General features: G+C 43.9%; 1 protein-coding gene across 9 annotated transcripts in view; it reads right to left on the bottom strand.

The window, feature by feature from the left end:
• LOC149367588 (uncharacterized) overlaps nt 1–17,754 on the bottom strand; it is a 1,242,925-nt gene that overhangs the window by 772,717 nt on the left and 452,454 nt on the right. For all 9 annotated transcript variants that reach the window (XM_089556290.1, XM_089556305.1, XM_089556318.1 and 6 more), the window contains one exon: nt 16,064–16,191. In XM_089556290.1, coding sequence (XP_089412416.1) covers nt 16,064–16,191 — 128 coding nt within the window. The remainder of the gene's footprint in view (nt 1–16,063; nt 16,192–17,754) is intronic.

The raw sequence follows: 17,754 nt of genomic DNA, 5'->3' as shown, positions 1-17,754 counted from the left end.
ATCAATCGCAATGATCCAAAAACGCCAGTTTATTATCAAGAAGAGACAAGGAAGCGGTGCTAACACACTGACCACCTGCTTTTCTAATGTGATATGCCTCAATTCTCTTTCCATCCGATCCTTACCATGCCCAAGAAACTTAGTTTTCCGAAAAATGGGTTTACACTTACAGTCCCTTCAGTGGATAGCAATATGGCCGCTCTTCCTTTCTTTTACCAGATTGTAATGCTCCCTAGCTCTATCATTAAAACAACGTCCAGTCTGACCTATGTACACTCTGTTGCAAGTGAGCGGAATGCTGTACACTACCCTAGTGGTGCAACGGGTGAAACCTAGTTGGTGGTTGAGAGTACAAATCGTTTTTTTTTTGTTTAATCATCCTAGGACAAACTTTTGATAGCTTGCTTGGGGCGGAGAAGAGCACATTTACATCGTATCTTCTTGCAATTTTCTTAAGATTATGAGACACTCTGCGAAGGTATGGAATTACTTGAGTTGCCAACCTGTCATCATGCTTATCTGTCTCTTTGGTGCGCTTTTTATTTTGTACAACGTCTCTGCAACAGCTGACAATGAATCTGGAGGAAAGCCTGACATGCGCAGTCGGTCAGTTTGCAATTGAACACTTTGTAACATTTTATGTGGAAATGACTTTTCCAAAGCGGAATTGAGGCAGTTCATGGCTATGGCTCTTTTGATTATCTTGGAATGAGCACTACTGTAAGGGAGGAGTGCCTTTTGTGACCTAGGATTGTACATCCAGCATATATGCCCATCCAAGAAAAGAATTCTTAGGTCAAGAAACTGTGTACAATTTTCACTAGGGAGTTCAAAGGTAAAATTTAAGCCTTTTGCTACCGTTTTGAACGATGCGAGAACATCAGCAACAGCTTCGTCATTAGATAAAACATGCGGCTTGTCCATTATCACTAAATAATCGTCAACATATCTAAAAATGCGAAGATTAGGGAGTAAGCTGCGCAAGGTTTTGTCAATGCAGGAAAGGAAAATATCGGAAAGAACAGGCGCCACACACGACCAAATGGAGATTCCTGCTTTTTGCGTGTAAAACCAGTGGTTAAAATTAATAGCAGTTGACTCTAGATAAAATTCTAAAAGGGCTAAAAAACGGTCACTGTTCACACCCACCCTATTCTGAAACGGCACTTCACCAGAATCCTCAATTACTGACCTAACAGCCTTAAGCAGTTCATCGTGGGGTGTGGAGTAGTACGAACAGAAAGCTATTCAAGCCATCGAGAAAAATTTCAAGAAAACAAACTTTAAGAAGAGACTGCAGCGATCAAGTTGTTGCAGGATCTTCACCTGGATTCACTTGCGAGTAATAATAATAAAATCTTTATTCAGCCTAATCTGAACATACAAAGAAACGGAAGCGCCGAAGCCACAAGTGGGCTTGTGCGGCGACAACCGGCAGCCGCGGCAATCTTCGCGCTACATCAGAGCTCCATCAGAGGCAAAAGAAAATTAAAAGACGTAAACATGAACACAAAAATTTTGGCACGGAAAGAATGAAAAAGCACTGATAAGATTTTAGTACATGTTAAAGATTCTCTAACGCTTGAACAGCAACACGCAGTTTTTTGCGGGTGGTTAAAGAAAATAAATCATCCGCTAATTCGTTAAAGATAGCTGGCACGTAATATTTTCTAGTTCCTTTGCCGTAGTGAGTGCGCACTCTCGGTTTATGATAGCGAGGAACATGTCTCAACGGTACCGGTTTCGTATTTATGTGTCTGTATGCGCTATTCCAAAAATATTTCAGTACTACAGTTTGTTTAAAAAGATTGTCAAAAGAAGGCAAACCGGCGGCGATAAAGACACTGTTGGGCAGATTTTCCTGCAGCAAGTAGAGAACGCTTGTAGCAATATTTTTCAAAACCCTATTAACACGACATTTCCATGTGAAAGAGCAGTTAAAAAAACAACACATACCGTATTTCAAGACACTATACCCCAGAGCTTGGGCGACTAATTTTCTCACAGAAAATGGCATCATAGTTCGCAAATTAAACAACAAGCATGCAACACTTCTGAGTTTCTTACAAATGTGAGTCATCTGAGTATTCCATGCCAAATCACTGTCTATGTATATACCAAGATACTTAACCGATGGGACGCTAATTATAGGTTGGCAAGAACACAAAGAGCAGTATGAGGTATGTAAATATATGGAACCTGCATTTGGTACATCTTTATGCGGGTTACGAGAACAGACAAGTCTGGATTTGGTGTTATTTATTTGTATTAAATTTGAGGCAAACCAATCACTAACTTTAATAGCGTCCTCCTGAAGGTTAGCCAGGGCATATGAAAAATCAGGGTTGCTTGAGACTAGTAAAGTGTCATCGGCGTAAAGGAATATGGTGGATGATTTCACATGGTCACATATGTCATTCACATGTAAGTTAAACAACAAAGGAGATAAAATGGACCCTTGCGGGACACCACACAGCACTTTTACAGCGTCACTGCAGATAGGCCCAAACATGACTGCTTGAGAACGATTGTGAAGATAGTTTTCAATTAAAGACAAAAAAACCCCCTAAATCCATACGAGTACAGTTTAGAACACAAAATTTGATGATTTACCGTGTTGAAAGCTTTTTTTACGTCCAAAAAAAGTGCGAATGCTACCTCATTGTTCTCCAGGCTGTGATGCAGGAAATCGGAAAGATTTTCCAATAGCACCTGTGTTCCTGACCCACTGACGAAACCGTACTGATTCCCACTCATTGGTTCATGTTTAGTAATAAAAGCATGCATCACAGAAAGTACAGGTTTTTCTAATATCTGGGATACGCAGGAAAGAATAGATATAGGGCGGTAGTTTGCAATATCATTCTTCTTCCCACTTTTGTACAGAGGAACAACGCGAGCGCTCTTCAGTGATTCTGGCCATGTACCACTCTTAATTATGCCGTTTAAGATAAGCAGCAAAACATGTTTCTTATCAGATCACCTAATGTATTGTTTCTTATGAGATCACCTATGAAAATGTTGTCAAGTCCGGCAGATTTGTTACGTTTCAGACTAGACAAAATGCTGAAAAGATCAGATTCTGTCATAAGAGGAAGGAAAACCGATGGCGATAGGCTTTTTGTCATTTTCGTCTAGTTCACAGTTTGGACTGCGACCCGTTGCTCGCGTCAAGAAATCGGATACTATGTGCACCCTGGAAGCATTCTTCTCTTGCAAAACGCACACGCCTAATTTCCCGTTCAGACCTATAGTGTCCGAAAGGGTAGCTGGCGGTCAGCTATAAAAAACTACCTCCAGAAGCAGCTGACGACTTTGACGATTGAAGATCCCTTTCTTGTCAGAAGCTCTCACAAGATAGCAGAAGAACTGAAGTAAGGGCTCAACATGACTTCACCAGCCACCTTCGGGTTCTCCATTGACGTAGATCTTTACTACTCCATACCCCACGATGAACTGCTTAAGAACTGCTTAAGGGTAGTAACTGAGGATTCTGGAGAAGTGCCGTTTCAGAATAGGGCGAGTGTGAACAGTGACCGTTTTCTAGCCCTTTTAGAATTTTATCTAGAGTCAACTGCTATTAATTTTAACCACCGGTTTTACACGCAAAAAGCAGGAATCTGCATTGGGTCGTGTGTGGCGCCGGTTCTTTGCGATATTTTCCTTTCCTGCATTGACAAAAGCTTGCGCAGCTTACTCCCTAATCTTCGCATTTTTAGATATGTTGACGATTATTAAGTGATAATGGACAAGCCGCATGTTTTATCTATTGACGAAGCTGTTGCTGATGTTCTCGCATCGTTCAAAACGGTAGCAAAAGGCTTAAATTTTACCTTTGAACTCCCTAGTGAAAATTGTATACAGTTTCTTGACCTAAGAATTCTTTTCTTGGATGGGCATATATGCTGGATGTACAATCCTAGGTCACAAAAGGCACTCCTCCCTTACAGTAGTGCTCATTCCAAGATAATCAAAATAGCCATAGCCATGAACTGCCTCAATTCCGCTTTGGAAAAGTCATTTCCACATAAAATGTTACAAAGTGTTCAATTGCAAACTGACCGACTGCGCATGTCAGGCTTTCCTCCAGATTCATTGTCAGCTGTTGCAGAGACGTTGCTACAAAATAAAAAGCGCACCAAAGAGACAGATAAGCATGATGACAGGTTGGCAACTCAAGTAATTCCATACCTTCGCAGCGTGTCTCATAATCTGAACAAAATTGCAAGAAGATACGATGTAAATGTGCTCTTCTCTGCCCCAAGCAAGCTATGAAAAGTTTGTACTATGATGGTTAAACAGAAAAAGCCGATTTGTACTATCAACCACCAACTAGGTTTCACCCGTTGCACCACTAGGGTAGTGTACAGCATTCCGCTCACTTGCAACAGAGTGTACATAGGTCAGACTGGACGTTGTTTTAATGAGAGAGCTAGGGAGCATCACAATCTGGTGAAAGAAGGGAAGAGCGGTCATCATGCTACTGCCGGGACTGTAAGTGTAAACCCATTTTTCGGAAAACTAAGTTTCTTGGGCATGGTAAGGATCGGATGGAAAGAGAATTGAGGCATATCACATTAGAAAAGCAGGTGGTCAGTGTGTTAGCACCGCTTCCTTGTCTCTTCTTGATAATAAACTGGCGTTTTTGGATCATTGCGATTGATTTCCACGGGGACGATAGTAGCACTGTACTTAAGCTTTGGTTTTCGCAATAAAATTCAGTTGGAAGTGCAGCATATGTCCTGTCGTACCTGTGTCTATTTTGTCCTCGTTTTTTCGTGCTGCTACGTTTTCAAGACGGATCAATACCAACTGGCCCAAACTTCGGTGCTTTTGAATTAACAAAAGTTTGTAAATCTTTCTGGCTATCTGCTAACAGTACAATATCGTCCGCATACATTAAACCCGGGAGTCGCTGCTTAACTACATTTCCGCGTAATCTGTACGACAGATTATAACCTAGATTACTTTTTTCTAGCCTTCTTTCCATATTTATCACGTAGAGCATGAACAGCAGCGGTGATAGAGGGCAACCTTGCCTTAATCCTTTGTGCACCCCTACAGTTGCGGTACTTTTTTTCCCTTCCCATGTAATTTCAACCTCATTATCTCGGTATATCTTCTGTAGAAAATGATTTACCTCATGACCGATACCTAAATCTTTCAATATGCTCCACAGGAGTTCCGTGTTCACGTTATCGTATGCACCGGTCTGTTTTCCGCCTTAGCTATTTCTATGCATTGGGTAAGCACGAACAGGCTATCATCTAAGCGCCAACCCCATCTGAACCCATTCTGAAGTTTTCCGAGTATCCGATAACCTTCCACCCATGACTGCATTTTTAATTTCACAGCCTGCATTGCCAGCCTGTACATAACAGATGTTATTGCAATCGGACGGAAGGATTTTATGTTCATCTTATCTCCTTTCCCTTTATAAATCAAATTCATTTTACTCTGTCTCCAGCTGTGCGGAATTTGCTGATTTGTTATGACTGTCTCCAATGCTTTTATCAGCGCTTCCTTGCTTCTTGGGCCAAGTTCATTAATCAGCTTAATTGGAATTTCGTCTATCCCTGGGGATGTGGTTTTAGGAATATTCGCTTCCGCCTTTTCCCAGTTAAGACTAGTCAGTTCTAAGCTGTTCTCTACTATGCTGTCCTGTGTTGCCGCCTCACTTGGGGAGATTACCCCATTGTCGTTGCTAAAAGACGCAGCTATAAATGTCGTAATGTAGTTGACAGCATCGTCTCCCTCTAAACATTTTCCCTCAGCATCTATAATCTGTTCCTGCGTTCTTTGATTTGTTTTTCCCAACCAGCTTATATAGTTCCAGAATTTTCTTGGCCCCCCTTTATTTGCCTCGCGAACTTCAGCCAGCCGTTTATCAGAGGACTGCTTCATTTTAGCCTGGACTAGGACCTGAACTTGCTGTTTCTTTTGTCGATGAGATTTCCATTTTTCGCCTATTTCCTCTTCAGATAACTGCGCCCTCTTTTCTTCTCTGTGTTGCCTTGAGCCTGTCATTGTTCGATGGAATCGTTGCCCGTCGTTGTTCGATGGCCTCCTTAATTCCCATATTCCACCAGCTTCGTGGCTTCCTCTTTCCTCGCCAGCGGTTTACTCCTTTCACTTGTTTCATTTTTGAAGCGATGAGCAGTTCTAACTGATTATGATCCCACTTTTTCATGGGGCGTTTCTCGATTACTTCTTCTATATCGGCTGATATTAGCGCTATTTTTTCGTCGTTTAATTTTGCGTTGCCTTTTTGACTTGGCTGCATTTCGCTTTTGACTAGGGCTCCCAACTGTAGACTAATACGTTTATGATCACTTTTATGATCACTTCGTCTATTTCCATTATTGCGAGCTTGCTATAGATGCCCTGCGACATTAGACAGTAGTCAATGGTTGTTTGCCTGTTACGGGATTCCCTCGTGATTAAGAGGGTTTCAAATTGGGCTAGTTGGTAGTTAACATGGTCAAACATAATTGCGCTTTTGAAAAGACGGGACAAAACAGGAAAGGCAACTCTTGGATCAGTGTGAACGATTTTAATCCAATCAGCTGGGACAAAATCTCTTTTTTTGATGCTTGTTGACGTGATTGAAAAACTGCTACTTAACTCCGTTTTTTTGGTGATTTATGTTAAGACGTGAAGCTTATATAAGTGTGTTCATCGGAATAAAACTTCAGTTGACAGTTTGCGCACGACAGTTTGTTTCGTCCCTGTTTTGTCCCGTCTTTTCAAAAGCGCAGTTATGTTTGACCATATTTCCCACGTGATCTCCGGCTCCCGCCGCACGGAGTACTGCGTTGCAACGCCATCTACAGGCGGTATGTGGGATCGATACAGCCAATGCGTGACCTTGACTATCAACAGGCATGCCGCTTGGCTAGCTTCAATGTTTCTTTCTTTAGCTAGCCGAAATGCCTCAGTTTTTCGTTGATCCGGCTCCCGCCGCGTGGAGTATGCCACTTTCATCCCCGATGGTACATACTGTGAAGTTCCTATGCACAAATGCAGAAATGAGCCCTCAAGAAACATGTCACACATAGCAGTCGCTAATTCACAAATACACGAGGAAAAGAATTGTGTCAGGCCATCAATGCAGTTTCCGCACAAATAACAGAAACGTGATTACAGTCATAAACAAGTCTCGAATGTCTTGCAGACTACATGTGTCCCTACAAGCATGCATCGAAAGAAGACTATTTGGTAGTAGTGGAACGTTTTGGCGCAGCATTTGAAGACCATATTGAGTGCGTGAGAAGGGGATGTACCAAAACTAAAGATTTCGAAGAGTATACATTCCATCATTTGATTTTAGAGCGCATGCATCTAGAAAGGTGTCGCGGATATGGTGCAGGGACTTTTTATACCTTGTGGTTAAGTAATATCCTAGTGTCTCTGGATTCGGATGATATTGACGCGGGTATGGATTCATTTGTGTGGGCTTGGTATTTTACATTTGCAACAAGATGAATCGTTTTCTTAAGCAGCCGAAATAGATTTTGAATATTTGTCTCCATGGTACTGCCCCAGACCAGATAAGAACAACGGATGCAGGCCAAAAAAATCGCATTAAAAATTATGAGTTTGCTTGGAATAACTGACATTGGGCAAAAAAAAGCGTGATTGTAGATTATGAGTTTGACCGGCGCTGGTGAAAAGCAGCGAAATTTTGCAACACACTTGCATATTGATTGTTAGGTACAATAGTCTCAATTTGAATGACCCAGCTAAAATTTCTGTCAAAATTATATCCTAGAGCTTTAACAGAAACTTACACGCTTATAATAGCGTCTCCGATGCTCAAATAAGAATTTTGAAGTATTACACATTGCCTGGGATGAAAATGACTGCTTTCGTCTTTTGTGGATTTGTGATTAGTGAGTTTTCTTGACTCCAAGCCACAGTCTCTCTAAATACTGAAATTATTGAATCAAGCGTCGCCTTTAAGAATCATAGTACTATCGTCTGCATATATTATGTATTCCGGTAAGTTGTCGATGTTCATAATATTATTTATATACCAAAGAAACAATAGGAACCTAGAATGCTGCCCTGTGGAATATCGGTTTTAATATAAAAAAAAAGGTGAGGCCTGCTTTGTTATCATTACAGACTGAAGAGGATGCTGCAAATACGACCTTATGAGAGACTTATTCACAAGAATGTTGCAACTTGCACCAGCAGTTGTTGCGAGGGCTTTTCAGACAAGAATGTGGGACAGAAGCCAGTGTCTGGGAACCGCTGGTTGCTGACGAATAACATTCTTATAAAAAAAAAAATAATGAGCGGGCGCGTCTCTAGCAATTTGGTAGATTGTTCGGGCGTTCACAATTGCAAAGTTGAGGTTTCAACTCAACAGCCACCCCCATCTTCTTATTCCTGATGGCGATATAGTACCAGGTGAAGGCTTGATTCGAAAGGTCGACACCTGCCCTACGACTGTTGCAAAAGGAAAGTTTTGGCTTACGAAAGTCCTGATGTTTGTGAGCTCTAGGCAACCACCACTTTAAAAAACACGTAGGCTCAATGCTGTAGTAGTTGCAGGCCATAGTGACTACTACACTGTTGTCGTTAGACTTGAATAAAAGCTACACTACTGAAGCAAGAACAAATTTTTCCTGGCTGCTTCTGTTCCGCTGCTTTGTTCGGGCCGAGTGAGCACTTTCTCAACTAGTTTCGGAGAAAGGTAGTTCGAAATTCCTCCGGGCGGAGTGTCACAAGAATGTCTCGATTTGTAAAAAAAGCCAACAAAGACAAAACGGTCACTATGGGTTAAATTTACCTCAGGAAATGACAGGAAACCACGCACTTCTAAGTGTTTCTTTTCTTCTTTTCCGAATTCAAGGATTTTCCACAGTAGGTGTGAAATTCATAACAGTAACCATCTGCTCAGCAGGTCATCCAGTTCGTATAACCAAAAATTTATTACAACTAATTACAATCCCACCATCGTCATATTCCGGATAGTTAGCGGCAAGCACAGCCGCATCTGAGCCGTCGCTCAGCTGAGAAACTGTTTTTCTTTTTGCCGGAACATTGCAAAGAAACCATAAGACGTATGACCCGGAATAGATAGGCCGTGTTGTGCACACAGGAAGACCAAGCGTACTATACAAAGTACAGCCGCATATAATTTATCATAACGCAATAAAAGCCAAAGGTGCAGGGGCATGCAACGCATGCCATTGTTTACTTTAGTCCTTCGTACGGCTCCACACTTGAAACTAGCATAACATGTAAATAAACGCGTCCACGAGAAAACTATAAGCCAGCGACTATCGGCGCAGTTCGTGGGAAACAAGCATCCCAAAGGTTTACCATGGGAAGATGACTGAGGAGAGGATCTTAGTTAAGGTTCAACAGAAAAATGGCGCAAAAGACGTGGACAAAAGAGACAAACACGACAGGACCAGCGCCAACTTACAACTGAATTTTATTTCGCACCAAACCCGCCTTTATGTAGGCCAACACGCCCTAACATCCGTGTAATCACGCACAGGCAGTAGAAAAGATCACAGTAAGATATCTAGCACATGAAGCGCAATAGCGACCACGTAACATACTATCATGGCTAAAAAAAAACAAAAAAAAACCAACAAAAGTATAGCAACCAAAACTAAAATGGTCATGGCCAAGCAACTCTTCAACACCAAAAACGATACACACTCATGAGTGATACCAGATGACCAACAAGAAACGTGGAAAAAGGTGAAGAATGAAGCGTTAAGACCAAAGCAGTGTCAAAGGTAAAAAAAAAAAAAAAGGTTGAAATGGATGAAGAGTGCAAACCTTAAAAATTGGAAACCAAAAACCAGCAGCCACATGAATGATAACCGATGACCAACCAGAAAAAAGATGGACGCGAAGCTGAGACCAAAGTCGGCGTCAAAGGTATAAAAACGAGAAAAAAATTGGAAACGAACAACCAGCAGCCATATGAATGATAACCGATGACCAACAAGAAACATGAAAAAGGATGAATGCGGAGCTCAGACCAAGGTCAGCGTCAAAGGTGTAAAAAACGAGAACCGCGCAAAAACAAAACAAAAACCGCGCAAAAAACCGCACATCGTCAAAAAAATCGTCAAAAATTGCAACCAATGCCAAAGGAAAGAGCGTGCACAACAAAACAAAACGAAGAGCCTACAGAAAACTTTCTAGAAAAGTGTACTCCTCGTTGCTAAGCGTAATGGATGGCTTGCTGACGCATCTGCTCCCTTCTTTCCTGATGTAAAAGGCTTCGACCACCTCTCTCTCAAATCTGTCCTTCCCACTCCTCAAAAAAATAGTTTTCTCGAACTCCGGACGGCAACCCCTGCAGGCTTTGCAATGATCCACTAGAAAGCTTCCTTCGTTATTCCGCAGATTCCGGCAGTGCTCGCTGGCTCGCTCATTAAAACATCGACCAGTTTGGCCAATGTAGCTGAGCCCGCAACTTAAGGGAATCTGGTAAACAACCCGCGTCCTGCACCGTGTGAACTTGTTTTGATGTTTCACAGTACAAGCCGGTTGTTTTTTCCCGTTAGTCATTGCGCAAAGCTCAGAAAGTTTGCAGGGGGCTGAGAATGCGACCTGAACATTATGTCTGCCTGCTACTTTTTTAAGGTTGTGTGAAACCTTGTGGATATACGGTATTACTGCCACACGGTTGCGTGAAACCGGATCTTTGCTTTTAGGACCTTGCTTCAGCTTCTGCAGTATGGCTTCACACACGGAAGTAACCATACAAGAGGGGTATCCTGCTACTTTTAACCGCTGAACTTGAGCACTGAAACTGGACGAGACCATATGGGGGCATGATTTGTTCAAAGACGCTTGCAAGGAGTTCGAAACAATTGCCCGCTTCACAAGCTTCGAATGAGCACTGTCAAAGGGGAGCAAACCTTTCTTTGAACGCGGATTGTACATCCAACACAAGCCATCTTTGCAAAACCGTACCCTAAGGTACGGCGAACTCCAGTTCTTGGACCTTAGGGTACGGTTTTGCAAAGATGGCTTGTGTTGGATGTACAATCCGCGTTCAAAGAAAGGTTTGCTCCCCTTTGACAGTGCTCATTCGAAGCTTGTGAAGCGGGCAATTGTTTCGAACTCCTTGCAAGCGTCTTTGAACAAATCATGCCCCCATATGGTCTCGTCCAGTTTCAGTGCTCAAGTTCAGCGGTTAAAAGTAGCAGGATACCCCTCTTGTATGGTTACTTCCGTGTGTGAAGCCATACTGCAGAAGCTGAAGCAAGGTCCTAAAAGCAAAGATCCGGTTTCACGCAACCGTGTGGCAGTAATACCGTATATCCACAAGGTTTCACACAACCTTAAAAAAGTAGCAGGCAGACATAATGTTCAGGTCGCATTCTCAGCCCCCTGCAAACTTTCTAAGCTTTGCGCAATGACTAACGGGAAAAAACAACCGGCTTGTACTGTGAAACATCAAAACAAGTTCACACGGTGCAGGACGCGGGTTGTTTACCAGATTCCCTTAAGTTGCGGGCTCAGCTACATTGGCCAAACTGGTCGATGTTTTAATGAGCGAGCCAGCGAGCACTGCCGGAATCTGCGGAATAACGAAGGAAGCTTTCTAGTGGATCATTGCAAAGCCTGCAGGGGTTGCCGTCCGGAGTTCGAGAAAACTATTTTTTTGAGGAGTGGGAAGGACAGATTTGAGAGAGAGGTGGTCGAAGCCTTTTACATCAGGAAAGAAGGGAGCAGATGCGTCAGCAAGCCATCCATTACGCTTAGCAACGAGGAGTACACTTTTCTAGAAAGTTTTCTGTAGGCTCTTCGTTTTGTTTTGTTGTGCACGCTCTTTCCTTTGGCATTGGTTGCAATTTTTGACGATTTTTTTGACGATGTGCGGTTTTTTGCGCGGTTTTTGTTCTCGTTTTTTACACCTTTGACGCTGACCTTGCTCTGAGCTCCGCATTCATCCTTTTTCATGTTTCTTGTTGGTCATCGGTTATCATTCATATGGCTGCTGGTTGTTCGTTTCCAATTTTTTTCTCGTTTTTATACCTTTGACGCCGACTTTGGTCTCAGCTTCGCGTCCATCTTTTTTCTGGTTGGTCATCGGTTATCATTCATGTGGCTGCTGGTTTTTGGTTTCCAATTTTTAAGGTTTGCACTCTTCATCCATTTCAACCTTTTTTTTTTTTTTTACCTTTGACACTGCTTTGGTCTTAACGCTTCATTCTTCACCTTTTTTCCACGTTTCTTGTTGGTCATCTGGTATCACTCATGAGTGTGTATCGTTTTTGGTGTTGAAGAGTTGCTTGGCCATGACCATTTTAGGGTTGGTTGCTATACTTTTGTTGGTTTTTTTTGGTTTTTTTTTAGCCATGATAGTATGTTACGTGGTCGCTATTGCGCTTCATGTGCTAGATATCTTACTGTGATCTTTTCTACTGCCTGTGCGTGATTACACGGATGTTAGGGCGTGTTGGCCTACATAAAGGCGGGTTTGGTGCGAAATAAAATTCAGTTGTAAGTTGGCGCTGGTCCTGTCGTGTTTGTCTCTTTTGTCCACGTCTTTTGCGCCATTTTCCTGTTGAATCATGAACCAACTAGCCCAAACTAGAGTTCTTCTTAGTTAAGGGTCGTCGGCCGATCTCCTGGTGACAAAAGCATGGCCTACTTGAAAACAAAAATTGAATATTTGGTGTTGGAGTAATAAAAAATTAACTGTACTTTTAAAACTACGCTGGGCGCTAATGGGTTAATAGTCAGTGCTTTGTATTTCCGTTTCGTGCTGTCGTTGTTGCTGTTTTGAGGCATTATGTACTAGACGTTCTAGGCTGCTGCTCGTACGTCACTGAGGGGCTACCTACGGTGGCTAATGGAAAACATCGCATTCTTGTGCTGCACTCACTAGAGATCGGAGGGTGGCTGTGTTAAGGTGCTCCGAGCACGCTACAGGCAAGAGACAAGGCGAGGCGTTAGGTCTGCAGAGTGCTCGTGTGCCGAAAGCACACGAGCAGCTCAAGTGTCTTTACGGTTTACTGGAATTTACTGGCTTTTCCCGATTATTTCTTTCAAGGCTGTTTTGTCCTTCGGCCAGTTTTCTGATCAGGTGTGCGCGAAAGCATGGGATGTGATCGTGCTGACAAAGAGGAGACTAAATCATGGTCAGCTGCTGTGGCAGCGCACAAAGCAAGAATTGTGCGCATGCTGCCAGAGATCTTTCTGCCATTGAGGCAGCTCTGGGTAAGCCCTCTGCATCGCGGGTTTTTCTCAAGCGAACTATCGCTGCAAGCTTGATTATCGTGAATCGTTATAATCATCACCTGTGGCGCGGTATGAGCGCTGCATTTTCATGGTATTCCGCGACAGTAGCGTCGCTGCCCATTGACAGGACTGGATGACTCTTGAGGGCAACTCAGACCGGGAGAGAAGTGGGAGCAGACGCAGCCCCAAGTGACCTCGGCATGCAGCGCCCATGGCTATGCCAGTCCTGTCGATAACTCCTTGCTATAGAGAACTAAGGAGTGGCAAAGACTCGATCACAAGGCAGGAGAACTAACAAGCGGGGGCTATTATTGCAGCACAAACTGAGCACCAACTACGCAAAGCTACCGCCTACAGCTGGCATGCTGCAGCGCTTTTAATTGAATCGTGTGCTGCGTAGTCCTCATACTTCATGGAAATACAAGTGAGCAGAAAATATGCAGCAAGCCAGAGCGCACTACTAGAAAAAGCGCTATAGAGGCAGCACTTGTGCTAGTCGCTTAGGGCTATAACAAGGAACGTTGAGCCAGCTGATGTTGATTCACCGTGAAACAGTGCGCTGAGAAAAGACAAAACAGCAAAGGATAGAATTCCTGCTTCGTCCTTTTCTGCCCTTCTGTATCTGTGGGTGCTGTTTCAGGATTAACTGTTTTAGAGAGGGAATGATGCCTGCAGTAGCAGCACAAGCCCCTTCGTACTTTTACACAAGTGAAATTTCTGGCTCACTGAAAATTACGGGCCAGAGAGAGGTATCGTGCCGTTCTTTTCATTGAATACCTTTCCAATTGTCAGGCTTCTGGTTAGCAGCTCTTTCTTCGAAACAGCGACCGTTCGAAGCAGCACGATACATTTACGGAGAGTGAGAAAAAAAGTGCGTCCACTCTTGGCACTGCCCGCGTCCTTTTGTAGGTACGAATTGCGCACAAAAGACACACACAGGAAAAAAACACACGAGGGAGACTGAAACAGCGCAAACTATCAACTGGTGTTTATTGGATTCAGTGCCGCTTTATAGGCAGCGCGCACACGTGCCTACAAAGAGGGGAAAGAGAGGATAAGGAGACAAATCCAACCCTGCGCGACAAACCATCAGAAACGCTGCAAAAAATTCTTTTCCGCGTTGTACAGTGAAACGGATGTGTCCCTCACACAGTTATCACCTCTTGCCTTGATGTGATATGCCTCTAGAAGTTCACGGGAAACTTTGTCATTGCTCCTGCCCAGAATTCTGATACTTTTTAGCAGTGGCTCAAAACCGTTGCATGCAATGCAATGAGCAGGCAAATTTCCTCCTACTCTGTTTCTAATTGAATGCTGATGCTCCCCTGCGCGTTCATTCACGCAGCGTCCTGTCTGGCCCACATACACGCGACCACACTTGAGCGGAATCAGATATACAACGCCCGTGGCGCATTTGACAAATTGTGCCGCATGCTTTATCTCGCATGCTCTTCGTCGAGCGCCTTCCGCGCTGATTCTTGGGCACAACCCGGCGAGCTTGCGTGGCGCCGAAAACACCACAGGGACGCCATGCCTATTTGCCACTTTGTTTATGTTGTGGGCCACCTTGTGTGTATACGGGACGACCGTAGTCTTTCTTCGTGGCAATCGCTCCTCGTTGTTCGCGCGGTTTCCTGCACCGCGAGCGCAGAAAGGGCTTCTTCCGTATGACTCTGCCCATTCGAAGATAGTAAACAGAGCTATTGTTAGCTCGTGCCTGGGATCTTCTCTGACGAAGTCATGCCCGCATGCAATGCACACTAGCTTTCATAATCAGATAAAAAGTCTGCTTTCAGCCGGCTTCCCCTGCGAGGTCATCTCAGCTCTGGCCGAGAGCCTTCTTCGGAAGGTAAAAAAAGGAAACCGCGCCAACAACGAGGAGCGATTGCCACGAAGAAAGACTACGGTCGCCCCGTATATACACAAGGTGGCCCACAACATAAAAAAGTCGCAAATAGGCATGGCGTCCCTGTGGTGTTTTCGGCGCCACGCAAGCTCGCCGGGTTGTGCCCATGAATCAGCGCGGAAGGCGCTCGACGAAGAGCATGCGAGATAAAGCATGCGGCACAATTTGTCAAATGCGCCACGGGCTTTGAATATATGATTCCGCTCAAGTGTGGTCGCGTGTATGTGGGCCAGAAAGGACGCTGCGTGACTGAACGCGCAGGGGAGCATCAGCGTTCAATTAGGAACAGAGAAGGAGCAAATTTGCCTGCTCATTGCATTGCATGCAACGGTTGTGAGCCACTGCTAAAAAGTTGCAGAATTCTGGGCAGGAGCACTGGCTTCTAGAGGCATATCACTTCTAGAGGCATATCACATCAAGGCAAGGGGTGATAGCTGTGTGACTGACACATCCGTTTCACTGTACAACGCGGAAAAGATTTTTTTGGAGCGTTTCTGATGGTTTGTCGCGCAGGGTTTGACTTGCCTCTTTATCCTCTCTTTCCCCTCTTTGTAGGCACGTGTGCACACTGCCTATAAAGCGGCACTGAATCCAATAAACACCGGTTGATAGTTGGCGCTCTTTCAGTCTCCCTCGTGTGTTTTTTTTCCTGTGTATGTCTTTTGTGCGCAATTAGTACCTACAACAGTATGCACCAACTCGCCCAACAAGAAGTTCTTAACCCCCCGCGTCCTTTGCGGTCTTTTTAGATAAGAAAGCATCTTGACAGGAAGTCATTCCAATCCTTGTTTCTATTTTATTAGGTAGTTAAAGCAATCGCAGAGCAGAACCGCACTGACGTTCGAGGTTTAATCTGAATGACATAGGACGCAAATTAAGCACAACAGAAGTTTCTTATGGGAACATGCATTTTCAAGGTTTAGCTACCGGTGGCGCGGGCTGCCTTGGTATCGATGGACGGAACAGGCTGCGTTGCTTCTGGTCACTTTCGATCTTCGCCAAAGCGCCTGCAATGTCTGCAGCGACGGCCGCATTGTTCTTGATGAGGGCGATGTCTGGTGCAGTAAAAATTCAAGGATAAAATGCTGGCAGTAGAGACATAAAACATCCTTGCTGGGATATCAGAGCTGGTAAGTAGTAAGAAAAATGCGCATAGGTTGAGAATAAAAACAATTTCATCGGTGAGCGCTACTTACGCATCCGGAAGACCACGGTCATACTAAAGACAGTACGAAGGCCACAAAAACCTGAGCGCTCAGTGAACATACCTGGGCAGAAAGGGGAAAAATTGTTCCTTGGTTTTTATCAATGTCGAGAGCTGAAATCGCCAGGTACATCATTCATTATTCACCTAGAACCGATACTGGAATACGCTGCAACTGTTCGAGACCCGTACACCCAAACGAATACCACTAAACTTGAAACGTCCTAACACAAATCGGTAAGATTAATCAATGACGCATATAGCTGGTGCACGTCCCCATCCCAGCACATACTTATCGCAGACATGGGAATCCTGTCCTCAAGGAGTTACCAGGAGTAGATGACATTTTTTTGCTTGCTTTATCACGACCAGTTAGGAATTATTCAATCACTTTACATCGATACCGCTACCCCGCTTGCGCCAAGATACCGTTACCCTAAGAAAAAGAATATTCCTGCACAACTAATATTTTCAAAAAGTCATTGTTTCCAAGAACTATTCGCCACTGGAATGCCTTATCTGCTGATGTTATCCAATTTGCAAGTGTATAATTATTCTCTGGCGCTGTCCTCAATATCGAGGTTTGATCAAGGTACTGTCATTTGCTTTTATTTTTCTATTTCAGACCGTTGCGTCAGGTCTCACTCTCCTTATTCTGATTCGTCATGATTCTTACCTTGTCTTGCAATGTGTTTTTTGCTTTATAATTTATTTACAGCCCGCTAGTGTGTGCTGGCTTCCCTTTTTACGATCCCATATATGAAATGCTCTCGATGCTATTTGTCCCGTACGCCTACTCCTGCCTAAAGCCTGCCACTCAGGCTGGTAGTATTCTTAGAAACGAAATAAATAAATGACTGTTTAGACCAAAAGGGACGATTGTTGGGCTAGTTGGTTCATGATACTGGAACAAAACAGCGCGAAAACACGGGACAACTGAAAGGAAGAGCAAAGACACAGCGCTGCGTCTGCGCTGTTCCTTTCAGTAGTCCCGTGTTTTCGCGCTGTTTCGCTCCAATGTTTAGACCACTTGTGCACCTTACTGAGCTGTGGCCTGGCGTAGTGATTTATTTTTTCTAAGGTCGCTACTTGTAATACGTTTTTCGTTTCACACATCCTTTAACAAGGAATTAGGAGTAGTACTCGTAGATATGAGTTCCTTGCCCTTCCTTAGCGAAAGAAAGGCTGTGTAGGGCTACGTTTATTGTGTGCCCTCAGAGAGAGCGAGCCAACTTGTCCGTCTTCAGGCGCAGCGCAGTGTCCGCGCATGCCGGTAGCGAAACCCATGACATTTGGCACACTACAGTTTCGCCCGGTAGAAAAGAAGCCGACCTGTCGACTTATATGGAAGAGAGAACGGAAGGGTAGTAGTACGGATTCAATCGTTTGATGTGGATAGTTTCGCGGCCCCGGA

This window comes from Amblyomma mixtum, chromosome 1 (genome assembly GCF_055824585.1).
Source record: "Amblyomma mixtum isolate Tamu chromosome 1, ASM5582458v1, whole genome shotgun sequence".
NCBI classification, from domain to species: domain Eukaryota; kingdom Metazoa; phylum Arthropoda; class Arachnida; order Ixodida; family Ixodidae; genus Amblyomma; species Amblyomma mixtum.
The sequence above is the reverse complement of the archived record's forward strand: the minus strand, read 5'-3'. Positions and strand labels throughout refer to the sequence as shown.